This window comes from Pipistrellus hanaki (genome assembly GCF_964339955.1).
Source record: "Pipistrellus hanaki genome assembly, chromosome: 13".
Classification (NCBI taxonomy): domain Eukaryota; kingdom Metazoa; phylum Chordata; class Mammalia; order Chiroptera; family Vespertilionidae; genus Pipistrellus; species Pipistrellus hanaki.
This window is the reverse complement of record NC_140515.1, coordinates 28,286,176-28,313,784: the sequence shown is the minus strand read 5'-3', so window position 1 is coordinate 28,313,784 and position 27,609 is coordinate 28,286,176. Positions and strand designations below refer to the sequence as shown.

Here is a 27,609-nt window from a genome sequence, read left to right as displayed (position 1 = left end):
AGGAAGGGCTGGCCCTGCCTGGGAGGGCAGGAGAGGACACAGGACGCCCCTTCCTCCCTGGCCCCGTGCCTGTCCGGGTCTCCGCATCCTCTCCTCCGAGAGACGCACGTGGCCAGCCCAGCGTGGCTGCCCACAGCCCTGAGAGCAACTTGAATCTCTTATGCGTCAGGCTTAGGAGTTGGCCCCCAGCCTGGATCAGACTTTCAACCTGGCCACTGGGCAAGGCCACTTATGATCCTGTCTTAGCCCATTCCCGAGGGAAGGGGAGCGATCGTGGGCTCAGGGATTAAACAGACCCTTCAGGAGGTGGGCTCCAGCCGCAGGCTGGCCTCCAGGTGGGGTCCGAGCAGCACCTGGCGAGCAGGGCTCCGCACCCTTCACCCCAGGAGGTGGGCCCTCAGCCCCTCCTCGGGTGCTTTCTGTCACAGGAACAGTGGGAGTGGAGGAAGGCCTGCTGCAGGCCCTGCCCTGCCGGAGGAGTGCCTCTCACCCGGGTCTGCCTGGCCTCAGAGCCACGCTCTCACCTGGGCCTTTTGCCCCGCACTGTGACTGGTGGTTCCGGTTCCATCCCTGTTGCTGAGGAGTCATGCTCTTAATGAAAACGCTAAATTCTTCCTTCCCATGCTGCAGCTCAACCGTGTCTTGCCCCATCTGGCGTGTAATTTCTTGCTAGACCCAAACCCAGGCCCGTATTTTAATCCCAGTTCCTAGTAGATCCAAATCTTTATCCCAGAACATGTGTTTAACTTTTTTTTTTTTTGAGCAAGGAAATGTTTATTGCCCGAGAAGACATAATACAAGAAGATAGGAGAACTAATTCTTAAATCTCTTAAGAGAGTGCAAAATTCAGGTGTTGTATTGTATATATTGGGGGTGGGGGTGGTTTGGGACTATAGGCAGGCAGGTACAGAAAGGGGGTCCAAGGAAAAGCCTGACATTTCTAAGCCTCTTTGCTCTTGGACGACCCCTCTGATCTAAGTCTAGTTCTGGAGTCGTCGTCACTTTGTGTATCCCCACCTCGTCAGCCTCGTTCACTCCCCGTGGGAAGGTTTGATGTGAAGCCTTGTGTGGATCTGTGTACTGGCTGCTGCTGGACTCCAGAGAGGGAAGCTGGGTGGACGAGCCCCATCCCCTTCTGTGGGCACGGCTCTCGCTGTCGGGCCCTTTGGGGTGATCCTCCAGCCAGTCCCTCACTGGCTGTCTTGGAACCCGGTGCACATCTTCGTCTGTCTCGTCCTCGGGGCTAACGGGAGATGCCCTTCCTGGCGGAACCCGGGAAGCGTGGTTTGGTTCAGGTGCGTTCTGCCCCAGGTCCTGCCCCACAGCCCGGGGGTCAGAAACCTCCCCGCTGTGGTCCCTGCTCTGAGGTGCGCGCGATCTAGAGGCGGCGGCAGGTGCTGGTGTCATACGGGTGCCCCTGGAAGGGCAGCTTTACCTGCTGAATCGGGGTCGGGTGGGGTCATAAAAGGCTTGCCAGTGACGGTATTTGAGCGGGTTTGGGAGGAGGAGTGGTTTGCCAGGCAGTGTGGCTGTCCTGGGGAAGGCAGGCATCAGCGCAGCCGGTTGGGGGAGGGGTGACATGCATGTAATTCATCTACGCGTGTGTGTTTCCTGCATTTGTCTCCATCTGTGTGGTCCTAATAAAAACCCGCTTGAGCTGACTTTGGCCTAAGCAGAAACCAAGTGTGTGAAAGGCACAGGGACCGTTCAGAGCGCCGCTGGGGAGGAGCGGCACGGACTGAGGAGGCAGGGGCTCCTCCACCGCAGGAGCACCGAGGCCCCTCCCACCCTGGGAGACCCCGCCCTCCGCACTCGCCGCTGTCTGTTTGCACTGAAGTGGGAGGGTGCACACCGGCTGGACTTAGATTTGCCTTCCGTCAGGAGGGGGGGTCTCCGCAGAATGGTGGGCGGTGCTGGGGTGGTGGCACTTGGCTCTCAGGCAGGCCAAGGGCCCAGCTGTGGGGTGGGAGGGGTGCGCCCGGCCTGAGCTGTGACAGGTGTCGAAGGACGGGGGGCTTGGGCTGGGGAAGCAGAACTGCTTCTGGGTTCCCAGGGCCGAGCTGACACCAGCCCCCTTCTCTCCCCAGAACCGGCCTTCAGTGATCACCTGCGCCTCCGCCAGCGCCCGCAACTGCAACCTCTCCCACTGCCCGATCGCGCACAGCGGCTGCGTGGCTGGGCCGGCCAGCTACCGGAGGGCCCCGAGCTGTGAGTGTCCCCGGGGCGGGGCGGCCGAGGGGGGCTCAGCTTCCTCAGTCAACACGCTGCAGACGGGAACCTCTAGGTGTCCCGGAGCTGATTTCTAGTTGAGATGGAAAAAGTGGGATTTTTGGAGCACGTATGCTCCTGGCGCGGGTGGGAAGGAGGGAAGACACACTTTGGCCCTGACCTGCAGGCTCTCTCCCTAGTTGGGGTAAAATAGTCTCTACTGTCCCCTACTGCCACGTTCTCTCTCTGAACGAGTAGCTAGCCCTGGGCGGCCAGGTCACGGTTCAGAGACGTGTGCCCAGATGCCCAGATGAGCTGGCGGAGAGGGGCCCCCAGAGCCCAGCCCTGACTGCTGTCCTGCTCCCCCGCAGCCGCCGCCGCCACCACCTGTGACCCCGTGGTGGAGGAGCATTTCCGCAGGAGCTTGGGCAAGAACTACAAGGAGCCCGAGCCAGCTCCCAACTCGGTGTCCATCACGGGCTCCGTGGACGACCACTTTGCCAAAGCCCTGGGAGACACGTGGCTTCAGATCAAGGCGGCCAAGGACGGCGCGTCCAGCAGCCCCGAGTCAGCCTCGCGCAGGGGCCAGCCCGCCAGCCCCTCCGCCCACATGGTCAGCCACAGCCACTCCCCCTCCGTGGTCTCCTGAAGAGAGCCCCGTCCTCCAGCAAGACGCCGATCTGCATGGTTTGCCTGAGCTTTGAACAGTCAGTTCTTTAAAAAAAAAAAAAAAAAAAAAAAAAAACAGGAAAAAAATCATGGGAGTGGGGTGGGGGGAAGGGAAGGGATGGTTTATTTGCAAAAACCATGTCGGGAATATCGTTCTGTTTTTGTGCTTGCTTGGTATTCGTACGCCAGGGCCCTCAAACAAGATAGTAGGAACGGCGTGTGGAACATCTGTCTCATGTAGCATCCTAACTTCCTGCCTCAGTTACCAAAGAAACCTCTGATGCAGGTCTGCTGCCCGACAGGGTCGGGCCTCCATGGCGCGCACTTTCTCGGTCACAAGCCATGACGTTGGTGACCCGAATGCTTTGTGCTTTTCCATGTGCTTCTCGAGGCCGGGTGTGTGTGGCTTAGCGTCCGTGGCTTGTTCGGTCCAGCTCGCGCGCGTGTGCGTCTACTTGAAGAGAACAGAGGACTCTTGTGTCTGATTTGCACTATTGGAGGAGGACTAGAGTTGCCTGCTTGACAACTTTATGTGAGATGCTAGTACTCGGAGGGCAAACTGCTGAAAACAAAGGGTTTAAGGATGACATTTCTGACCATTTGTATTTTTTGTTTTGTTTTTTAAACTTAGACTAAACAGCTTTGGAAGGGGAAGTCTCATACCGGTTATAGGTCTTTCTCTCTAGATTTCAGGTGCTTGCAACTGGACTGCAGACTCCAACAATCACGGGCATTCTACTTTTTCTAAACACTGCAGTTTGTTAGGCTAGAGCTGGGGTTCCGTAGTGCTTTAAACATGATGCATGTTTTTAAGGGGAAAAATAGCTGGTTTCTATTAATTGTATAAACGGTAAACACAAACCTTAATGCTAGCTTCTGTTCAGAATTAGTTTATTTTTGTCAGTTACAGTCCTAGATATACTTACTGCTGGTACAGTTGTACTCTAAGATTTGTATTTGATATTCACGTTACTCCCTAGTAGTGGGGCCACGTGGCCCCGGGCAGGCCCTGGGATGGGCAGTTGAGTCGCTGGTCAGCCGGGGGGTAGGATGCTGGAGTTTTTGCTGCAGGCTGACAGCATCATTTATTTTTTGCGACCCTGTCTGCTTATTACTAGCTCCCAGGGGGTTGGGAGTTGTCTTCCAACTTTCTTCTGTGCAGAAACTGCCCCCTTTAACTCTCTTGGCTAAACAGCAGATTACTGACAATCTGTGATATGCTATTTTGTGTGCTTCCTCGTACGCTGGGGCCAAGGCAGTATACATTCCTCTGACTTTATACAGTTATTACTGCATTTATTATCGTTTGCTATAGTAATAGCTACTAACTAGAAATTAGATGAAGAAAGCATGACAGACACAGCTGTGGATGTTCAACAGCTGCTCCTCTTTTCCGTAAACGCATGTGTCTATCCCCCTGCCCCTCCGCCGGGCTACATTCCGGCCCCGCTCACTGGAGGGTTTGAGAAGTCACCCGGCCAGGTGACGCTGGCATGACCACCCCACCTGCAAGGCATTGTGGGCTCCCAGGAGCCCCCAGGCTGGGTTTCCGCCTGAGAAAACCACAGGCGAGCTGGTCCCCTTTGGAAACCGGCGCCGGGTGAAGAGGTTGGAGGACTGGCTCTTGCTGTGGTCACAGGGTGGCCGCAGGCCTTTGGGAAGGCGAAGGGCAGGCCCTGTCCTCTCGCCCCTGCACACATTTCACTCCCACCTAACTGGGCTTCCAGGCTTTCGCATCCAGGCCCCCGTATTTTCTGTAGGAAAAATTGTTGAGAACACTTTTTTTATATAGGTAACTTTAAGACCATCATTACGCTGTGCGTAAAGAATGTACAGAGAAATTTGTAGGTATTTTTTGAAGAACAATTAATTTGTTAATGATATGTAGCTATTTAATTTTTCCCTTTCCTATTGTAATCATTCATAATTTTTTTGTTTGGAAAAAAAAAAGTTGATCTTTTTTTTGTCGTAGATTTGTCTGTAAAAGTGCAGGAACACAGTTATTCTATGAGAACACTGCATCTGCCTTAATAGCCACTAGTTTGTTACTGCTACAGGCTACTGAGCATCGCCACGGGAAACGGCCCACTGCCAGCGGGCTCTGTGAAGAGGCTCCTCGCACTGTCCGCCGGGGAGGGACGGGGTGGCGGCTGGGTCCCCGGGCACTGGCCTATCTGGGATAGGCAGTACCGGAGGGGCCTCAGAGATGGGGAGGCAGGAAACCAAACATTTCACTGGGAAGGGACACACTCCCCGGCTGCAGGAGGAGCACGGTGAGGTCTTCACAGAGCCACGCCATCCGCAGTGCGTTCTGACAGTTCTCTCCATGTTTGTAAATCTGTAATATACCATTCTCTGTGGCCTGTTTTTCCTGGAAGAAGAAGAAGAAGAAGAAAAAAAAAAAGGTTTGGCAGGCCATCTTTTTTTTGTACTTAAAAGTAGCCTTAAGAACAATAATAAAGTGCTCTTAAACCACGGACTGTACGTGTGACCTTGGTCCTGGAGTGCCAGTGCCAGGGCTTTGCTGGGAGGCCCAGGGAGGGTGCTTAGCCACACTGCGCCTCTCTACAGAGGTGCCCCTGTGTACGCCCCACGTGGGCTAGAAAACTGGAATTGTAACTGAGAACCATCACTGAAAACCTAACCTCCAGAAATCCTCCTCTTCCTGGAGCCAGTGTCAGACTCCCATTTTGACTTTGGTTCCAGGCCCGAGATTAAAGATGAGACCACAAGGAGGAGAAGTTTCCACACCCACTCTGGTGCCACAGGTGTGCAGACTCGGGATAAGAGAGAAGATCGGGTAGAACCCACGTGAACTCGCACCGCCTGCTGGCCACGGGCACTACGAAGGACCCCGGGGCGGGGGAGGGTGGTAGAGGGCAGGGACGGGGTGACGGGGTTGCAGTGCAGCCCCACAGTGGTCTCTAGAAGAAGGAGAGCATTGATGTAGTCTTCGTTGGGACAACTCTCTGCCTGTCCTCATTGCCACCCCGTGGGGGCCACGGTGGGAAGGGTCCTAGGGGCCTAACAAACTGACGAGAGAAAAGAACTGCTCGTGGAGGGAGCCTCGCCCCCGTTGGTGGCAATGCCAAGGTTATTATTTAGCTCAGAACTGGCAGGTCATGAACCAGAAGTGAAGAACGCCAGAAGCTCCTGGGCAGCGAAGGGAAGGCCCCAGTCCTCAAGGTGCGGAGAGGAAGGGTGGGGGTGCGGGGCCCAGAGTCACCGGTCGTAGGCGGCAGTCCTGCTCTGGCCACTGAGCTCCCCAGCAGGCAGCGCTGTCACTGAGGCGGGCTGTCAGACGGTCTCGTCGTCACTCATGTCCCAGATCTGCATGGAGAAGGGGAGATGGTCAGCAGAGTGTTCAGGTGCTCAGAGCTGTGCAGTTGTGTCAGCTGACAAGCAGGAGGGACAGTGGCTCCCACTTGCAGGTGACATGCCGAGTGCCTCACCTCCGGCGTCACTCAGAGATCGACACCCCCATTTCTTTATAACGAAACCACGTCTCAGAGAAGTGAAGTCAGTTGCCTAAGAGATCTCTGGTAACTGAACCAGTGGCCGAGTTGTGGGGAAGAGCCAGCTGGGATCTGGCCCCGGGGAGTGCAAACGCCCCCTCAGCATCTCCTGCAGAGCTGCCATCTCTGCCCAGGCCGGCCCCACCCGCTCCTGACCATAAGCCAGGTCATCCTGTCTCCTCAGTGGCTGCCTTCTTCCTGTCCACTGCGCTCTGGAGGGTGAGCTCCCGGAGGGGAGGATTCAGGCTGTGCCCTCACTGAATGGGGCCCAGACTGCCTGTGCACACACTGCCCACCTCTGCAGGCCCCCACCCTGTGGTCCAGGTGCCAACTGGACTGAAAACCACAGGCCCAGACAAACGCTCAAGAACTGGCTGCTCCCTAAGAGTCAGCCTTTTCCCCAGGGGCGCTTGGGGCAGGACAGTGGAAACAGCCAGATCCTGCCTGTCCCTCAGTGTGTGTCCTTGGAGAGTCTGAGTCTGACCCGGGGTGGGGCGAGACGTGAACATGGGGAAAATAGGATCCCCAAAGAAATGAGAAAAGGTGGGGGAAGGCCTGGCCCACTGGCCAGCACAGAGGTCCCTGGGCTCCTCGTAGCCTGGACTCCCTGGGGGGCTGGTCCCTGAACTTACGCCTTCAGACTTTCAGAATTCCTAGAACTGGTTGCAAAAGGCCACCTCAACGCTAGCTGAACCAAGAGAAGGAACATCGTGTTTACATGAGGCCGGCCCAGGGAGACGGGGAGGCCCGGCCAAGGTAAATATCAACACCAGCTTGGCTTTCAAAGGCAAGGATGTGGAAAGTAAATAGAGAAGGAAATTTCCTCTCTGGAGGATCCAGCAGCCTGGCTGAGAGCTAGTCAATGTGCCTCTCACATCCCCTGTCTTTACACGTGTCTTACTGTCCAAGGACACTGGGATGAGGCTGCAATGCCAACTTCCAGATGCCTGCAGGAGCAGGGTTGGGATGTGGAGGAGCTGGGTCTGGGGCCCAGCTCGTCCTCAGTATGGCTTCAACACTCTTGGGCCTGCCTCCTGGGAAGGGACTCAGTGGTAGGAGGCGGGGTGTTGCACTTAGGAGCTCCTGGACTTGATGATCCTATAGGTCTGACCATCTTAGCAGGCAAACTTGCCACCACAGGGTTCACCAGGGGAATTCATTCTTTCACTGTGTCATTCAATAAACACACGATTGTGGAGCCTCTCCCTGTGCCACAAGCTATGCAGACGGGTTGCAATAGTCCTTCCTCCACTCCTCACAACAGCCTGTGAGGTGCAGATGGAAACCAGCTGAAGAGAGGTAAGGCACCTTGCTAGGATCAGACAGCAAGTAAGTGTGGAGCTGGGGGCATAGGTGTGTGGGAAAAGGTTATGTGAACAAAAAGGGCTGCCTGGACTGCCTGCAGGACTGCAACAGGCTGCATGGAGGAGGGGCCTTGACCTTCTGTGACCTCTTGCCCAGCCTCCTGGGAAGCCACCAGGCAGGGATGGGCAGAGTCCATATCAATGAGCAATGCCCTCTGCAGATGGGCAGGTGAGGTTACTCACAGGATCTGGGGACCCAGGGCAGGGCTGCATGGGAAAGCAGGAGTTGCCGTTCATTTTATTGGATTGCGGCTGTGAAGAAGGGTCCTTGGCACCCAGCCCTGCCTCTGGGAGGCCAGGCTGTGTAGGGGTGGGACTTTACAGAAGGGGTGGAAGGTGGATTTTTACATAAACTGCTCTGGTATTTTGCAGAATGAGATCCCTGGGCCCACAATGGGTTTCACCACTAGGGCAGCCAATCCTTTTCCTAAGGGCTGGGCTCAGAAGGCAGTAGCAGCCTTGATTTTAAGTTTCCAGAAACTTTAGCCTTGACAAATACTGTATGATCTCACTCACTTAAGAAATCTAAAAGAACCGAACTCAGAACCAGACAGTAGGTGAGTGGGGTTGCTGGGAGTGGGGAGATGTTGGTCCAAGGGCACAAATTTTCAGTTACAAAAGGGATTAGTTGTGGAAATTAATGTACAGCATGGGGATTACAGTTAACACTGTATTGTATACTTCACATTTGCTAAGAGAGTAGATCTTAGTGTTCCTACCATACACATACCAAAGTAACTAGGTAGATATCCTACTGAATGGGAAAATATATAACTGATAATATATTTTAGTTATTAACCCCTTAAGAAACTCATGTAACAACAACAACCTGGTAAAAATATGGGCAGCGGACATGAAAAAAACATTTCTCCAAAGAAAACATAGATGACCAAAAGACATGAAAAGATGCTCAATATTACTAATCATCAGGAAAATGCAAATCAAAACCATGAGATACACCACGTCACACATGACAGAAAAGCTATTACCAAAAAATCAACAAATAATGTACTGGCATGAATGTGGATATTGAAAATTGGTGTGGTCATTATGGAAAACAATATGTAGAGTCCTCAGAAAACTAAAAATACGTCTATCAGATGACCCAGCAATCCCACTTGTGAGTATTAATCCAAAGAAAATAAACACTAATTTGGAAAGACATATGCATCCCTGTGTTCACTGCAGCATTATTTACAACTAGAGGCCCAGTGCACGAAATCCGTGTGGGGAAAGAGGGGATGTCCTTTAGCCCTGCCTGCACCCTCTCCACTCTGGGATCCCTCGAGGGGTGTCCGGCTGCCTGTTTAGGCCCAATCCTGGAGGGATCGGGTCTAAAATGGCAGTTGGACATCCCTCTCACAATTCAGGACTGCTGACGCCTAACTTAAGGTGACCAGACGTCCTGATTTTTAACAATTTGTCCCGTGTCCTGCTGCGTTTTTAAAAAGTCCCGATTTTTGGAAAGATCCTTTCTTTCATTGAGGTTTCTCTCTCTCTTCCTCTTCTAAAATCAATAAAAATAAAACAGGGCCAGAGCCTGGATTAAAAACACACAGATGTGATTATAATAATAAAAGCATAATATGCTAATTAGACCGGTTGTCCTTCTGGATAGAGCCCGGGCTGCGAGGGAAGCTGGTGCTGGCAGCTGGGAGAGGGAATGCCTGCTCTTGCACGGATTTCCATGCGTCAGGTCGTGTGTGTGTGTGTGTGTGTGTGTGTGTGTGTGTGTGAATAATACACAGCAATAAAAAAGGAACGGAGTCTTGTCATTTGCGGCAACATGGATGGACCTAAAGGTTATTATACTAAGTGAAATAAGTCAGGAGGAGGACAAATACTATAGGGTTTCACTTGTAAAAAGAAACATACAGACTTGTAGAAACAAAAGGAAAGGGTGTCAGGGATTATAGTCAGTGATATTGTGATAAATATTTATTGTGGCAGGTGATTACTAGAATTAGTAATACAGGTGATTACTAGAATTAGTAATACAGAAATGTAAAATTACTATATTATACACCTCAAGTCAATATAACTAATACAATATTTTATGTCAACTATGCTTAAAAATTTCTTAAAAAGTGAGGTGAGGGGTGTGTTAACTTGACTGTGAGAATCATTTCACAATGTAGATAATCATTTCATAATGTATATGTATATTAAATCATAATTTTTATCAGTTATTCCTCAATAAAGTTGAGGGAGTAAAAGGTGGGGACTGAGTTCTGTCTGCTCCCTACTAAATCCACCTAGCACCTGGCGGAGTAAGCACCCAGTGAGTGTCGTCTTAATGAATTAACCACAAATTATAGAAATGTAATGAAAGAGGAGAAGCCATTCACTATAAGAACCATGAAAAAAAAACTACTAGGGAATAGATATAATATGAAATATACAGCATATATATGAAAAAGCAAAACAAAAACAAAAACCAACTCTTCAAAAACAGTCGCATAGGTGAATCCCTTTATAACAGCCTCACAAGATTATGAAAAGTGAACAAAAAACTACCCCCTGTTGATGCATAGGAAGACTCAACATCAATCTAAATTTAATACAAACTCAATTTCAAAAAATCAAGTATCTTTTCTGGAACTAGACAAGCTGGTTCTAAAGTTTATGTGAGAAAAAATAAGCAAGACTATCTAGGAAAACCTTTGAAAAGAGCAATGGAGAGGTTCCCTACCATATGTTTTATGTCATGAAGTCTGTAATTAAGAGGGTGGTGCCAGCATGAGCAGATATTTGGGCCAATGGAACAAAATAACCCCAGAAACAGAACAAAATACAATGTCCATCTACATTATAGAAATTTAATATTTTAATGATAAAGGTCTGGGGAATGTGACCTCAAATCATTAGAAAAAATTGACTTTTTAATAGATGATATGGGGATAAGAAAATATTATTTGCAGAATGATAAAACTTATTCTATGCTTACACTGAACATCAGAACAAACTTCAAATGGAACCCTGATCTAAATATAAAAAGTAAAATCATACAAATAATAGATGCAACACATAGGTGAATTCCTTTATAGTCTAGGAGTGGGAAGCACATAACCTAAAAGCAAAAAAACCAGATATATTGGACTGTGTGAAAATATACATGTGCAATTTTGCATGAAGAAAACACTATAAGCAAAGCAAAGAGAAACTCACTGGGAGGAAACACTGTAATATACCATAAAAGGCTAATGTCCCTAACATACAAATAGCTCTTAAAAATCAGTAACAGGAAGACCAATAAACTGATTTTTTTAAAAGCAGGCCAAAGACATCAACAGTTCACAGAAGAAAAATATAGGCAGATGGCCCTTAAACTTAAGAAAGGATGTTCAACCTTAATCAGAATAAGACGTTAAAATTCCTTAGGACACACACAAAAATACCAGAAAATTTGACCGGAACGTCACGAAAATCAAAACTTCTGGTCTCTGAAAGACACCACTGTGAAAATGAAAAATCAAACCACAAACTAGGAGAAAATATCCATACTGTATATAAAGAGAATTTTTATCCAAAATATGTGAAAAAATTTAGTTTAATATATAAAAGGCCAAGTGTCCTTCCATCCAACAGTAGCTATGACACACACTGACCACCAGGGGGCAGACACTCAACGCAGGAGCTGCCGTGACAGGCACTGGCCATTTAAAAATAGATGGTACCATGGACCTGGTGCCAACCAATCAACACTTGACTTCCCCCAAGTGGGGGAAAAGCCCCACCATTGCCCTGGAGCAACACCCCACCAAATGGCAGCCAACAGATCCTATGGCGCAAAATGCCGTCCCCAGCCCAGCCCCGCCCCGGTCCGTGTGGGCGTGCTGAGTACTGACATCACATAGCAACACCCGCTTGCTCTCCCTAGCGACTAGCCTCCTTGGAGTTTCTTCAGCCCAGGAACATGACTGGCATTATAGCCAGGTGAAAACATTTCACATTTTAACCAAGTGTTTGTGAAGCATTTTCCTGTGCCTCATCTTACTTGATCCTCACAGAAATCCTGGAGTAGGTAGATGGGAGACTTGGTAGAATCCTATTTTCTTTTCATTAGCAAGATGCGAATAGTGATATTAAAGTATTTCTTCTAATTAATTTCCTTTCAGTGTGCACAAATCTGTGCACCAGGACACCAGTAGCTTAACAAAAGAGACAATCTGATTTTTTTTTTCTTAATGGGCAAAACGTCTGAACAGACACTTCACAAAAGAGGAACTACAGTGGCCAATAAGAACCTGAAAATATGTTCAGCATCCTTTGTCCTGGGGGGAAGGGATGGAATACAAATCTAAATCAACAGAGACAGCACACGCCACCTTCTAGAATGGCCAAAATGAAAAAGCCTGGGAACTCACACACTGCGTTAGTGGGAATGCTAACTTCATAACCCCTGGGGAGAAAGGCGTGATGACTCAGGAAGTTAAACGTAAGTTACCATACGACCCAGCCTTTTCATTCCTATTTACACCAAAGAAGGGAAAACACCTATATCCGCAAGATGACTTGTGCAAGAATGGTCACAGCAGCTTTATTCATGATAGGCACAAACTAGAAGACCTAAATGTCCATCAACAGGAAGAAAATTGTGGGATATCCATGCAGTGGATACTACTCACCATCAAAGGAACAAACCACTAATGGATGCAGCCACATATACTCATCTCAGAAGCCTTATGCTGAGTCAGAGAGGCCCACCACAAAAGACAAAATGCTGTACGGATCCATTTACAGTGGAACCTTGGTTCTGGAACTTAATTTGCTCTGGAAGGCCGTTCGAGAAGTGATTTGTTAAAAAACTGAATCATTTTTCGCCCATTAGAAATAATGTAAATTGAATTAATTCGTTCCAGACCTCCAAATCGTTCCCTGTGTTAACCTTTCTTACATGCAGTGCATGTCTAATAGCAAAGCTAAAAAGACAGACTCACTGGGAGAAAACATTGTAGCATCCGTACAAGGCTAATAATCTCCCTAATATACAAATAGCTCCAACAAGTCAAGAAGAGAAAGACCAGTAACAATGGCAGGGGAGTAGTTAGGGTGTGATCAGGCTGGCAGGCAGAAGTGGTTAGGGGCAATCAGAAAAGCAGGCAGGTGAGCAGTTGGGAGCCAGCAGTCCTGGATTGTGAGAGGGATGCCCAACTGCCCGTTTAAATGTGATCCCAGATTGGAGAGGCTGGGCTGAGGGACACCCTTCCTCCTCCACACGAATTTTGTGCACTGGGCCTCTAGTGTATTTATATTCTACCAGCAGGCAGGCTGGCCAAACGCCCACGTCCTCTCCAAAATATATATATTAGAGGCCCGGTGCATGAATTCATGCATGGGTGGGGTCCGGCCAGCCTGGCCAGGGGGAGGGGACATGGGTGGTTGGCCAGCCTGCCTGCTGGTCGGACATGGGTGGTTGGCCAGCCATTCCTGGGCAAGGGGACAATTTACATATTAGCCTTTTATTATATAGGATATACACAGAGTGGTCAATTATGTGTTCAGAGATCATAATAATCTGGCCACTCAGTGTATGTCTTAACTGTTAACCCAGCAAACTCACTGTCAGGAGTCTGTCTAAAGATAAACCTCCACAAATACATGAGGACACCGTTGCTTCATGACTTGTTATGGGAAAAGACTGGAAACAGCGCATGTCGGAACCAGCTAATTAAACCATTCACTGCACATCCATGGACCACTGCGGCCCTAAAACAGTGGGAAAGAGCTCAGTGAACTGATAAGTTTCCAGCATTTACTTAGGAAAGAAAGAAAAATGCATGTGTTGTGTGAGAAGAGAAAATAAGAATATTTTAAAATTCTTTAACTTTTGCACAAATAAATGCAGGAATGACTACATATAGGGAGTGGGTGGGAAGGGCATGAGACTATCTGAGCATACCTTTTAACTTTAGAATCAAGGAAGTGTTTCACATATTTAAAAATTAAATCAAGAAAAATAACCCAAAGCACAGCAACAAAATAATTAGACTTCATAAAAATACAAAACTTTGTGTTTTTGTTTTTTTAAGGACAGCTTTAAGAACAATATTAAACTGATAATACCATTCTGAGAGAAAATATTTGCCAATCATATCTGATAAGAGATTTGTACTTAGACCATTCACAAGTCAATAATTAAAAGCAAATAACCCACTTAAAAATGGGCGGAGAGCCGAAACCGGTTTGGCTCAGTGGTAGAGCGTCGGTCTGCGGACTGAAGGGCCCAAGGTTCGATTCCGGTCAGGGGCATGTACCTTGGTTGCGGGCACATCCCCATTAGCGGGTGTGCAAGAGGCAGCTGATCGATGTTTCTCTCTCATCGACGTTTCTAGCTCTCTATCTCTCTCCCTTCCTCTCTGTAAAAAATCAATTAAATATATTTTTTAAAAAATGGGCAGAGAAGCTAATAGACATTTCTCACAAAAGACACATAAATGACTAAGAAGCACAAAGACACAGACATGGATACTTGAACATCATTAGGCACCAGGAACATGCACATCAAAACCACAAGGAGATAGCACTTTGCACCATTTTGAAGGTTGTAATACAAAATTCATACAGTAAATGTTGATGATAATCTGGAGAAACTGGAACCTGTATACATTGCTCTTGGAAATGTAAAATGGTGCAGCCACTTTGAAAACATATGGAAGTTCATCAGAAAGTTAGACACAGAGTTACCATATGGCCCAGCAATTCCACTCCTGGGTGCGTGTATTCCCCAGAGAAATGAAAACCTACATCCACATAAGAACTTGCACATGAATTTTCACAGCATAATTCTTCCGTCAAAACACGGGAACCACCCAAATGCCCACCGACAGGTTAGTGGGAAGTACAGTCTGTCCACACGATGGAATGTTCCTCGGCAAACACCTGCCCGCATGCAGCCCTCGCCGCAGCCTGAGGACCCTGCTGTGACTGCCCCGTGTGAAAAGCAGGCCACTCAGGCTCAGAGGAAATGACGAAACTGTTGAGACCTTAAAGAGCTGGTAAGGGGCAGAGGAGAGGCTTTTTCCACTTTATCTCACCACTTCCTTCTTGTTAAACATCATTCCTTCTTAAGAAAACAGTGAAGGACAGCCTGAAGTCTGCTTCCTGGACTGACACTGTGCTGCTGACACCCATGAGGGGCCCCGGGCAGACCCCGGTGGAAGACCAGACCAGCCTCTGTCCTGTCCCAGCGCCTGGGCTCCCACCTGTGGCCTCTGACCCCGCTCGGTGGCTGGCCCTGCGTGCCTGCTGGAGGCGTGGGCTGCGGGCTCAGACCGGCAGGAGGCCTCGCTGCTCTGGGCCAGCTGGGGACTGACTCCATGGTCAGGGCCTGAACCAACCCCGGTGGCAGCGGTGACTGGCAGGAGGACTTTCTAACCATCGGAGCTCCTCACCAGGCCGGGGAGGACGTGTGGCCAGCCCGCACCCCTGAACGGGCTCCGGCTTCACTTTCCCCTCTGCAAAGGAGTCAGACTCCCTGGAGCAGAGCCGTCTGTCATCCAATTTCAAACTGTGTCCCATTTCTGGACCACACCGCCTGGAGCACGCCATGGACTAAGGCTTTTATTTCATAAACACTGTAATTATCCTGTGAATGGCACAATTATATTTGTGTGTGTGTGTGTGTGTGTGTGTGTTAAAAGTGTTCATTTGTTAAATGTAAACATTTCAAATTACCAGTTTCTGAAACCCGGTTTTGGCATTTCTGAATTTAATTAAAAAAATGGAAATAGCTAGACTTCTCCTGCTCCCCCTACCTCCTTGCTGGGTCCTTACAGGCACCATCTCTCTGCTGGGTGGAGGCCCCGCTGGGACCCCAGGAGGAAGGGCGGTTTCCAGAGGCACCTTGCAGGCTCCGAGGGAACAGGATCTGTCCTCTGGTGTCACTGGCCCTGGCTGCTCCCCAGCCCTCTGGTTCCCTCCCACACTGCACTCACATCACACTGGCTTTCTCAGAAGACAATCCCACAGCGCCGTGCTGGTGTCAGAGCCTTCTATGCTTCCCCTGCCAACAGCGAGGGGGCAATCCATACCAGTCCCCACGACCTCTCCATGCTGCCCGCTCACAACTCCCGCTCACAGCTTCCAGCTGTCCACGGCCACAGGCTCTCCCCTTCCTCAGGCTCCGCACACTGCCTTTGGCACGGGGAGACCCTCCCCAGCACTCTGCACCACAACAGATCACCATCTAAAACAGCCACATTCTCTGCCTCAACCCATTTGGTTCCTCCAGAGAACCTACTGTAATTTGTCACCACATTTCATACGCATCTGCCTGACTCCCCAGGGGACCATGAGCCACTGGAGGGCAGGACCTGGGTCATAGCTATTTTCCTTTCTAATCTTCTCTCAAGAATATGTTATTTTATTGAGAGAGAGAGAGAGAGAGAGAGAGAGAAGAAACATCAATATGAGAAGTATCGATTGGTTGCCTCCTGTACCTATATGTGCTCTGACTGGGGCTCGAACCCACAACCTAGGTGTATGCCCTGACCAGGAATCAAACCTGCAACCTTTTGGTATATGGGACGATGCTCCAAGCAACTGAGCCACCCAGCCAGGACCCAATACATAACTTCCGAATGAATAGTGACTCAGAACCACCTGCTTTGGACATGATTCCACAGTAGAGAAAAAGGGGAATTTTTGGTGTGAACGTAACACCTGAGACTCAAACAGTAAAGAAAGGTCCCTCCGTACAGCTGGTTTCTGGGGCCGCTGGCAAGTCACACCCTTGGCCTCCAAGGCCCAGAAGGACACTGTGGCGGGGGATGGCTCTCCTGGTGGGAGTCTATGGGATAAGGGGGCAGCTGGCCTTCGCCCCAGACCATGATGCCTTATTCTCATTCCTGGGCCCTACCATCAGTCAGGTCACAGAATGCAGAGTGGTAGATAATTTTTGCTTCTTGACCCCAAGATGCTCCAGGGCAGGTTTGGTGCTAGTCAGAAAGGATGCTCTCTATTTAGCAGCTTGGGATCTGTCTAGATGGTGGCCTTGCAAGCTGACCTGTCACTATGCTGGACTCGGGACTACCCTGCACCATGAGCCGGCGATAGAGAGGGGCACGGGAGATGCCGCTGGATAAAGACCCAGGTTCTGACTTCCCAGTTCCCAGATTCCTGCCTGGAGCTCCTGTCCCACCATGGGCACCTGAAACAACTTGGGAATAGCCCTGCCCTCTGACGGGAAGTCCGGAACCCAGAGGGACAGTAACACAGTGCTCAGTATCCATGGGGTCCAAAAGCTTCAAGATGCTTCTGTCCCAGGGCCAAGGGTGCTGTTGTGGACAGAGGATGCCCAGAGGGGAAAGCAGGAGGCACAGAGTCCGCACAAGGAAGGCTGAGCAGTGTAAGGGCTCCGCTGGGGCCGACAACCCAGGCCCCCGGGGACATGGAGTGTGTTGCTGTTCGCCCAGCAGCCGGGACTCTGGCTCCCATTGTGTTCACGGCTGTTCCCCCTCCTCCAGTGAAGATGAAAGGATTCCTTCCTCCCCCTTCCGCGCTCCCCTTTTGTCTACACTACCACTTTGGTGCCTCCCCTTTGGAACACACCCACCTGCTGTCTGCCCTTGTACCCAAACACTCACCACCTCCTCTAGCCTGGCCTCTGCTTCTGGGGCAACTTCCAGCTCTAGAGTCTTCTGGGGGAGCACTTATCAGCCTTTCCCAGTCCCACCCCCACCCAATGGCCACTCAGGGGCCCTGCATGCCCTTTCCCATGACCCCACTGCTGCAGGGGTCTCCGAACAAGGTGAACATTTGATTAGAAAGAAACAGTGGGGGCTGAGGCAGCTGGTAAGATGCAAACAATGAGCACACAGAGCACACTGGACTGCCAGTGGTGAGGGGAGAAAAAGGAGAAAGGAGACGCTTTATGTTGCTGGCAGGATGGAGGGCTTCTGCCCCTGTGGTGGATGCCCCTGTCTGCCTTCAGCCTGCACAGCTGATCAAAGGCCCACTGAGGGGTGGGGAGGCAAGGTCAGGGCCTATGCGGACATGCGGTTTGCACACCCACTTCAGGAGGCCTCTGCCCCCAATTCTCCCTGCTTCCCCTTCAAAGATGTTCTTGATGCAACTGATAAAGAGGGAGGTCTGAATAAAACAGCCTCCTGCTTCTGAACCTAGATCCAGAGAAAGGACAGTTCAGGCACAAGAACTCAGCTAATGCTCGAAATACAAAGATACAGGGACAGGATGTCCTGGAAGGGGGCGCCCAGGCAGTCTCTTTAAAAAAAAAAAAAAAAAATATATATATATATATATATAGTGATTTCCGAAAAGAAGGTGAAGGGAGAGAAAGAGAAACATCAATGATGAGAGAGAATAAGTGACTGGCTGCCTCCTGCACGCCCCCTTCATGGGGATTGAGCCCACAGCCTGCGGATGGACACAGGAGGTGGGAGAAAGTCTGTCCATGGGGACAGGGGGTTCGAGCCCTGAGCCAGAAATGAGAGCCTGCTGACGGGGCTGGGGTCCCTGTCCCCACCACCAGGGAGATGGTGGGAGAGATGGACCCTGCAGAGGATGAGTACTAAGCATGCATTGAGCATGTTTTCAAGCAAGATCTAATGATGTGAGAAAATGATCAGAAATTGCTAAATGCAAAGAGGAAATAAAATTATGATCAGTCTGACCTCAGTCACATATATGAATGTTTTTTAAAAATAAGACCATAAGTAAAAAGTAAACCGGAACCTCCGAGTGATGGAATTATAGGTCTACACTTTCTTTACCTTAGATGCTCTCATAGGGCTTTCATGATCATGAAAAGAAAGAAAAAAAGCAATGTAAAGAGTGGGGATACAGGGGCCCCCAGGGCCCTTGGGGAGGGACCATGGGCTACAGGAAGCACTCTGCCGGCCACAGTGCACAGGGACTCAGTACCTGTTGGTTTCTTTTGTTTTTCCCTCCCAGAAAGTTCTGGGAAGCAAAATAAGAAATCTGCTATAGGGAAACGCTGCCATTTTAACCACGGACTCCTCAGGGAGGCCTGAATGGGAGACCCTGGATTCCCAGCCCAACGTCTCCGTTTGATTAGTCTGGAAAATGGGCCTCAGGGCTCTGCTGTGTTTAGCACCCTCCCTCTGGCCATGTCCTAAAAGAGCACCAACATCTAAGAGCTCCAACTGGTGTTAATGGTCCAAAGACAAGGTGGCCTGCTCTGAGAGGGGCCAGTGCTCCGAGAGGGGCCAGTGCTCTGAGAGGGGCCAGTGCTCTGAGAGGGTCAGTGCTCTGAGAGGGGCCAGTGCTCCGAGAGGGGCCAGTGCTCCGAGAGGGGCCAGTGCTCTGAGAGGGGCCAGTGCTCTGAGAGGGGCCAGTGCTCTGAGAGGGGCCAGTGCTCTGAGAGGGTCAGTGCTCTGAGAGGGGCCAGTGCTCTGAGAGGGGCCAGTGCTCTGAGAGGGTCAGTGCTCTGAGAGGGGCCAGTGCTCTGAGAAGGGCCAGTGCTCTGAGGGGCCAGTGCTCTGAGAGGGGCCAGTGCTCTGAGAGGGGCCAGTGCTCTGAGAGGGGTCAGTGCTCTGAGAGGGGCCAGTGCTCTGAGAGGGTCAGTGCTCTGAGAGGGGCCAGTGCTCCGAGAGGGGCCAGTGCTCTGAGGGGCCAGTGCTCTGAGAGGGTCAGTGCTCTGAGAGGGTCAGTGCTCTGAGAGGGGCCAGTGCTCTGAGAGGGGCCAGTGCTCTGAGAGGGTCAGTGCTCTGAGAGGGGCCAGTGCTCTGAGAAGGGCCAGTGCTCTGAGGGGCCAGTGCTCTGAGAGGGGCCAGTGCTCTGAGGGGGGCCAGTGCTCTGAGGGGGGCCAGTGCTCTGAGGGGCCAGTGCTCTGAGAGGGGTCAGTGCTCTGAGAGGGGCCAGTGCTCTGAGAGGGGCCAGTGCTCTGAGGGGCCAGTGCTCTGAGAGGGGCCAGTGCTCTGAGAGGGGCCAGTGCTCTGAGGGGGGCCAGTGCTCTGAGGGGGGCCAGTGCTCTGAGGGGCCAGTGCTCTGAGAGGGGCCAGTGCTCTGAGAGGGGCCAGTGCTCTGAGAGGGGTCACTCCACGGACAGGTGAGGAGCAGCCTGTGTTTTTGGCTTTCAGCCCCTCGTTACCTAATGACATGCAAAGGTGAGCGGCTCAAAATAGCAGCAGTCACAGCAGAGAATGACTTAACAACATGGTGTCTCTCATGTACTTCGGCTTCCGGCTTAGTTTGGGGAGCAGCAAGGATTTTATTTTGGGGGCCAAACGGAGGAATGAAAGAAAGGGACGGCTGGGAGGAGGACGGCTGGGCCCAGGCTCATTTGCCTTCTTCCAAGCTTCAAAACACATTTTTCAAATTAGGTGGTAAGAATACAGGGCAATTTCTGTGGCACCAACATACTTTCTTTCAAGATATGATTTATATGTTTGGCCCACATTTTAAATGAAATGATTATTGAGATAAATGGCCATGCTGGAGGCTGCGAAATGGTTTCCATTATGTTGTTCTTCTTTTCAGTTCTTTAGAAAACTTTCTGAAAAGTGCACTCTTTAAAAAGGGGGACACTGCATTTTTATCCTCTACCTCATAGGGCTTTTGGGGTCAGCGCTGGAGAGGGGAAGGGAAGGGGAAAAGACCTGAGAGCTCCAGAGTGAGGTACGTAAAGGGCAACAACATACACAGGCCTTCCTTGGTAGGAAGAGATAATTTTAAAACTTTAAATAATGCAAATATCAGGTGAGGGCCATGCTTCAATCCGAGGCGGGCACTTTCCCGACAGCCCTGCCTCTGGGCCTGACAGCAAAGATCCTGAGATGAGACAGATGCGAGCCTGGACCTTGTATAAAGCTACAGGAACCAGACAGTGTGGCAATGAGATAAGGAGAGAAAAGAGAAAATAGGCAGAAACAGATCTACACATACTGTCAACTGACTTTCAACAAAGATGCCAAGGTAATTCAGTGGGGAGAGTCTTTTCAACAAATAGTGCTGGAACAGTTAGATAACCACAGAGGGGGAAAAATGAACCTCACCCTTATCTTAAAACCATACACAGAAATTAACTTGAAATGAATTGTGGACATATATGTAAAAGCTAAGTGTATAAAACTAACGGAAAATAAAAAAATTAATGAGATTTTGGGATATTGAAGAATTCATAGAATGGATAGTAAATAGACCATAAAATAAAAAATGCAATAAACTGGACACCAACAAAATTCAAAACTGTACCCCTCTTAAAGATGAACATTAAGCAAATGAAAAGTAAGCCAAAGATATGGAGGAAATATATGCAATACATATATCTAAGAAGGGACCTGTGTCCAGAAAACACAAATAACTCTCACAACTCAGTAAAAAGAAGATAAATTACCTAATAAAAACACGGGCAAAAGATATGAAAGAGACGTCACACAAGAAGCTGTACAGATGGCAAATAAGCACAAGAAAAATATGTTTAGCATTCACTGTCATCAGAAACCTGCAATCACAATCACAAGATACCACTACACACCCACCTCTATGGCTAAAATTAAAAACTGCAGCTCCACGTGTTGGCCAGGATGTGGAGCAACCAGAACCTTCATACATGGCTGATGGGAATAGCGAATGGAACAGCCACTTTGGAAAAGTTACTTTCTTTAAAAATTAAATGTATTTATCTCATATGATAACCAAGCAATTCTAGTCCTAACTAATCACTCAAGAGAAATGAAAACAAATGTCTACACAAAGACTTGCACACAATGAAGCTTAATTTGTAACAGTTCCAAACTGGAAACAACTCAAATACTCATCAATAGGTGAGTAAATAAATAATAATGATCCTATATAATAAAAGGCTAATATGCAAATAGACCGAACAGCAGAACCAGAACAATCAAACTGCTGGTCGCTATGATGTGCGCTGACCACTAGGGGTATGTGTGGAACATGGCGGGCGCTGGCCGCAGTGGGATGGTAGACCAGGTGAGCAGGGGCACCAGACCAAGGTGTGGTGCTGGTCACTGTCATCGGGTTGGGCCTCTGGTGGTTACCGAAAATTCTTTGCTCCCAAGCAACATGGTCCCACCCGGTGCTCACACCTGCTGCCAGCGCTGGCCCCACTTGCACCCGGAGCTGCTGCTTGCACCCATCAGCACCATCAGCAGGTGCAAGTGGCGGCTGCCAGCCCTGATCGCCCCTGAATGCTTCTCCACCCCCCCCCCTTGCTCCTGAGGGGCGATCGGGGCAACAGCCACCATTCATACCCACTGATAGCGCTGGTCCCGCTTGCACCCGCTACTGGTGCTGGCCCCAATCGCTCTGCACTATCAGCGGATTCCAGCAGGGCTGGCACCATCAACACATAGGAGTGACAGCAGCAGGAAGAGGGGCTGCCGGCAGACAGGGGACCAGGGGCCGCAGTAGGAGGGGCCAGGTGGGGGCGTGGAGGATGGGTCGAGACCTACCCCTGTGCCTACGGCAGCCTTGTGGCCCACAGTTCCTTTCAGGGTGCACAAATTTGTGCACTGGGCCCCTAGTATATTCATAAAATGTGGTACTATTCAGCAGTAGAAAGGGACAAACTACTGACACATGCAACAACAGGGATGAATCTCAAAAATATCACGCTGAACAAAAGAAGCCAGATAAAGAGTACTTAATATGTGATTCCAAAAAACACACACAACCAAATAACTAAAATTTGTATGAAACTACAAAATACCCCAAATAGCCAAAGCAATTATGAGAAAGGATAACAGAGCTGGAGGCAACACATTTCAAAACACCCCCTCCCCCCCCCCCGCCAAACCCCATCTCCGGACTCTCACTTCTCACTAATCCTACCACCACCCCCATGCTCTGTATGACACCAGGTCTCTAGAAATTCCACAGACTGATGTCAGGCTCTCATGACACTCAGGGACATCAGGCAGCCTGGCTCCCTGCTTCTAGCTCGATGGACAATAAAGGCTATCTGAAATCACACATAGGTACCTGCCACCCCTCCTCCCCCTTCCTGAGCCCCTGCTATGTTCACTGCCACAGCTCAGGCCAGTGACACTGGGGATGAAGGACACAGCACTGGACTTGGGGCAAGGAGCTCCCAAGTTCAGATCTGGGCTCTGTCGCTTGCTCTGTGATCTTAGGGAAGGTTAATCTATTGGAGACTCAGTTCCTACCCTCTAACTCACAAAGGTCATCGAAGGTAAATAAATTAATGATTGGAAAGCATTCACCCAGAACTTGGCAGTGATCGGCCCTTAGGAAATGTTAAACAAATCCGAGTCCAACTGTGCTGAGGCCATGGGAGTAAGTGGGGTGGGGCGTAAAAAACCCTCTTGGCTATTGACTATGGACATCACATTAGACATTCGGTTTGTTTTATAATCTCCCTCTCTGCTACATGCAGATCCTTGAGGGAACATGAGGCCTGAGACCGAGAGATCAGGAAGAAAAATAAAGCCCTTTATAGTAGAAGTATCCATCCATTCAACAAACAGTTATATTGCACCTACTATGTACCAGGCTCTATGCTAGACTCTGGGTGTTCAGCAGTGATCAGGACAGATAAGGCCCCACTCTCAGGAGGTCCCCACTGTGCGAAGCTCACATTAAAAGCGACACGTAACCGAATCTAAGAAAATAGCTCCAAGACAACTAAGTACCATGAAGGAAAACAAATATAGAGTGAGAGGTGGAATAACGGAGGAACACTTACTTTAGACAAAACCTCTCGGAGGTGGATGACATTTAAGCTGAGATCCTAAAGACGGGGAGGAGCAGAGGGAGGGAAGAGCAGGTGCAGAGATCTGCAGGCACAAACGGTGTGGTGTGCTCCAGGAGCTGTGGGGTTAGCAGAACGTCTTTGAAAAGGACGGATGCGTTTCACCATGAGAACAGAGCACGTGGATGGGGTGGGAGAGCCCCAGGCAGCAGGACGGGAGGTCTGAGAATAGAGGGTCCATGGTGAGCAGTCCGGGTTTGCTCTAAGCCAGTGTTTTTCAACCTTTTTTGGGCAAAGGCACACTTGTTTCATGAAAAAAATCACGAGGCACACCACCATTAGAAAATGTTAAAAAATTTAACTCTGTGCCTATATTGACTATATATAAAGTAATTCTCTTGAATAGGAATCAAATAAACACAAAGAAAGTATTTTATAATTACTTTATTATGAAATATTAAGTAAACAAAATAGTGAAAAATTATAAAATTCTTGTCTTGTCTGCACCTACGGCACACCAGGCAACATCTCGCGGCACAGTAGTGTGCCTTGGAACAGCGGTTGAAAAACGCTGCTCTAAGCCACTGAACGCAGCCAGGGAGCGACATCGTGGGCAGTGCCAGGAGAGACGGACAGCAGTGTACATGTTGGAAGTACACTTTGAAAGGAGAATAGGCAGGCTGGTTTTAATATCTAAAGAGTCACACCCACCAAATTCACCTCCGATTGTTACAGGAGGGGAAACCGAGGCCGAGAGAAGGGACATGCCCAAGCAAGGTCATAGGCAGAGCTGGGCCTAGAACCCTGGACGACCAGGGTGGTCCTCCCTGTGGCCTGGGCCATGCTTGAGGCAACAGACACAAGAGGGTCCGCTCTCCACTGGCTTCGCTCATGTAAACATTTACTCTGAAAACAAGGGCTGCGGCCTCCACGGAGCACAAACATCCGCCCCAGGTGAGCGGACACTCTGCGCTTTTCCTGGGAAACGAAGTTTTGGCTCTCTTCCTCCGCAGCCCCGGGGAAGGTCCTGGGAAGGCACAGGCCTATCCTGAAATCCAGGCCAAGTCTCCTGGACACAACTAAGGGCAGAGCCAGCGATGATGGTCGCTCCTGATGGAACAGGGCGCTGGCAAGGTGGCGCCTGCCCCCTCCCCGGCTCACTGAGGGCTAACAGCAGTCCTTACAGACGTTTCTTTCACTAGCTAGTTCATCCCTAATGAACTATTTTGATCCCACCAGGATCAGCTCCCCTCCAGTCCTGCTGCCCTGGCCCCGGGGGCAGTGCTTCCGAGCATCCGCTACCCAGGCACCAGCCCGAGAGGCCCCGAGAGGTCAGGGGCTGGCCTTTTGGCCCTGACATGCTGAGGACCTTCCCATCTGAGCCTCTGCCAGCCAGGTGGGGGGTTGGCAGGGGGCATTGTCCCTCCTGTACAGAATTGCTTTCTCCTTGCTGAAATGATAAGCTTTAGGGTTCATTTTGTGTGTGTGGGGGATTAGCACAAAAAAAAAAAGAAGAAAAAAAAGAAAAAAGAAAAAAAAAGAGACTGATGTGTCTTGCCATGAGACCGAGGGTAGGAAGCCAGAGGAAGCCCTGGGCCCAGAGAAATCCGGAAGTGCTCTTAAAGGCATCTGGGGAGGCGGGATAAGGAACAGCCTGACATCTCTCCCCGGAGGAGGAACCTAGGGTGCTCATCCCCAGCCGCCTTGCCTCTGTGCCGCGGAGCCTGGACCTACAGCTCTGAAAGCATCTGCCGAGCCCTTCTCAGAGAGAGGAGCCCAGGGGAGTGGCTAAGCTAGAGGGGGCAGAGGGCTGGGCTCAGCTAAGGCTCTGCACAGAACGGTCTGGGTGTAGGCCCTGACGATAGAACATTTGAGAAGGAATGCCAGCCTGGCCTTGAGGGAGGCTCCTTATTAACGAGTCCCAGAAAGAAAACAGCCCTTCCCAGAAGGCTTCCCGGAGGAGCTGGTCCACAATGGAACGAGGGTGTGGACAGGGAGCTCTCTTGGGCAACTCAGGGGAACAAGGCAGTGAGGCCAGGAGGGTGAGGTGTGAAGGCCAGCTGGTGTGGAGGTTCTGGTCAGTAAGTCAGAAAAAGAAAGGCAGGGCCTGAGACTGGGAGAATGGTCTAGGCTGCTGGTCAGGGGAAGGCCTTTTGAGCCGAGGGCAAGACTGCTGAGGTCCCAAGGCAGCCAGGCACATAGTATGAATGGAGAAGAAAGTAGATTCCCACTGTGGGCTAAAGGACATCTGCTCCTGAACGAAGATGAGCCACTGGACATGGCTGAGCCTCTCAGAGCTCAACGGCCCGGCCTGCTAAACAAGAGTCTGCAGCAGCTGCCTGCAGGGCGGCGAACAGAACCATGGTGTCTGGTCCCTGCCCCGGAGCACGTAGCCACCGGGCATGAAGGACAGTCATTCAGGAAGGGCTCCGCGGCCTTCGGGGAGAGGCCTTCTCCTCCAGGAGCGTCTAACCCAAGGGGCACCCCGGGGCCTGCCTGTGAGCAGAGATGGAGGACAGACAGTGGGGGCCTCGGTTCCAAAGCAAACAGTGTGCTGAGGCAACACCGACCATGCCTTTCTTTACCTTGGCAATCTCATGCCCACACTAAATATAGATGCCGGTGCAGAACGGGCATTTGCCTGCTGCCACAGAATTGGCACAGTCCAACTTACAGCAGAAGGGCACAGTGTTAAGACTCTAGAAGCTTTTCACTATGTGATGCTGGAATCTCAAGTTCCTTTCTGGTTCAGACTGAGTGGACACCTCCCACTGCAGGTGAGGACGACAGCCGGCCTGGCAGAGGGGCGCGGTTCTGCCAGCTGGACAGACACGCAGCTTTTCACCAGGGGAGAAGGCTCCGAGGCCCACGGCCCGGCCCAAGGCTGTCCTCTGGTCAGTACTTTTCCAGCCCCGACAGCTGTAATCCTTGACTTTTCCTTTGTGGCTGCACTTTTCTGATGGTAGGAAACCTGGGCCTCAAGATGTGCTCCGAGTTTTTTAACTGGCTATCACTTGAAAGAGCTTAAGAATTGAAGAACAGAATAGAAAGGGTAGTTTGTTTTCTTAATAAATGTTTTTTAAAATCCATATTATAAACAATTCAGAGTTTTCTGCTCCTAATTTTTTTTTTTTTCTTAAATTTTCTCTTCTCTTTCTTGGTTCGTTGATAAACAACAGGCACCAAGTTCAGAAGGCTGTATTTTGGTTAACAGAGAAGAACAAATGTGGCTTCAAAAAATAACATCTTTAAAGAATCAGTTCCACATATACCCTCCCAACTCTTCTATCTCAGAAAGTCATTTTTAATGACCGTTCTTAGTCATTTCAGAAAAAGAGTTTCTGCTTCAATGTATTTATGTGATGGCTATTTTTACAGAGTGGGACTTTTCTCACTGGCCCCACCCTACCTTGAGAAGAAGGAAAATGAAAGTTCATGTTGGGAATAATATCAAACCCAAGCAGAAGAATAACAAAGAGTATGGGCCTACCTCTTTAAAATCACACTTAAAAATCACTTTATCTTTCTTAATAAATTATTGCAAGCTGGACTGGGGAAAAATAATTCCAGAGGAGGTTTACAATATAAATAACTGCACAGAGATCATTTTCTTTGTTTTCGTTGGCACAGGTCTCGCTGAGTTTAAATGAACACGCGCAGCGATGATGAAAGGAGCCGGAGAGGAGGGCTCGGGGGATAAACAGCTCCGTGTGGCCACCAGTGATTGAGACACTCCCAGTCCCATGGCCTCCGGGCCCTGCGGGCGGCGCAGTGTGTGTGGGGTGGCGTGGGCGGAGGTGTGGGGGCGGGGTCCTGCCTGCCCTCTGACCCACAGGAGGCAGCAGTTCTAGGTTACAGACTCCACTCCGGAGTAAAGAGCACTGCTTTCTGCTCTGCCCGAAGGCACCCCTCCCGGCTGTCCCAGTCTCAGGCTGGGGCCTGTTCTTCTCCCCACCCCTCCGGGAGACCTTCCTGGTTAGCATCCGGGTACCTGGTGTGTGCGTGTGTCAGTGCTGACACTGGGAACTAGGAAATGTATACAGGCAACCGAACAAAACTCTGAGTCTCCACCAAAGCCCTTTACTCTGTTAACAAAATAGCTCATTTTTATTTTATTTTTTTTTGCCTGTCAGGCACTATGGTAAACACAGCTCATATTATCTAGATCCATGTTCACCCCACAGGGAGAGGGGTGTTC

At 50.1% G+C, this 27,609-nt stretch overlaps 2 protein-coding genes across 10 annotated transcripts in view; one reads left to right on the top strand and one right to left on the bottom strand.

Annotated features, from left to right (window-relative positions):
- VGLL4 (vestigial like family member 4) overlaps window positions 1-5,361 on the top strand; it is a 149,441-nt gene extending 144,080 nt beyond the window's left edge. For 4 of the 7 annotated variants that reach the window (XM_084902636.1, XM_084902638.1, XM_084902637.1 and 1 more), the window contains 2 exons: window positions 2,088-2,208; window positions 2,580-5,361. In XM_084902636.1, coding sequence (XP_084758762.1) covers window positions 2,088-2,208; window positions 2,580-2,857 — 399 coding nt within the window. In that variant the 3' untranslated portion in view covers window positions 2,858-5,361. Of the gene's footprint in view, window positions 1-2,087; window positions 2,215-2,579 lie in introns of all 7 variants that reach the window. The other 3 variants (XM_084902633.1, XM_084902634.1, XM_084902632.1) reach the window with 1 other exon arrangement.
- Window positions 3,752-27,609, bottom strand: part of ATG7 (autophagy related 7) — a 206,095-nt gene continuing 182,237 nt past the window's right edge. For all 3 annotated transcript variants that reach the window (XM_084902576.1, XM_084902574.1, XM_084902575.1), the window contains one exon: window positions 3,752-6,207. In XM_084902576.1, coding sequence (XP_084758702.1) covers window positions 6,175-6,207 — 33 coding nt within the window. In that variant the 3' untranslated portion in view covers window positions 3,752-6,174. The remainder of the gene's footprint in view (window positions 6,208-27,609) is intronic.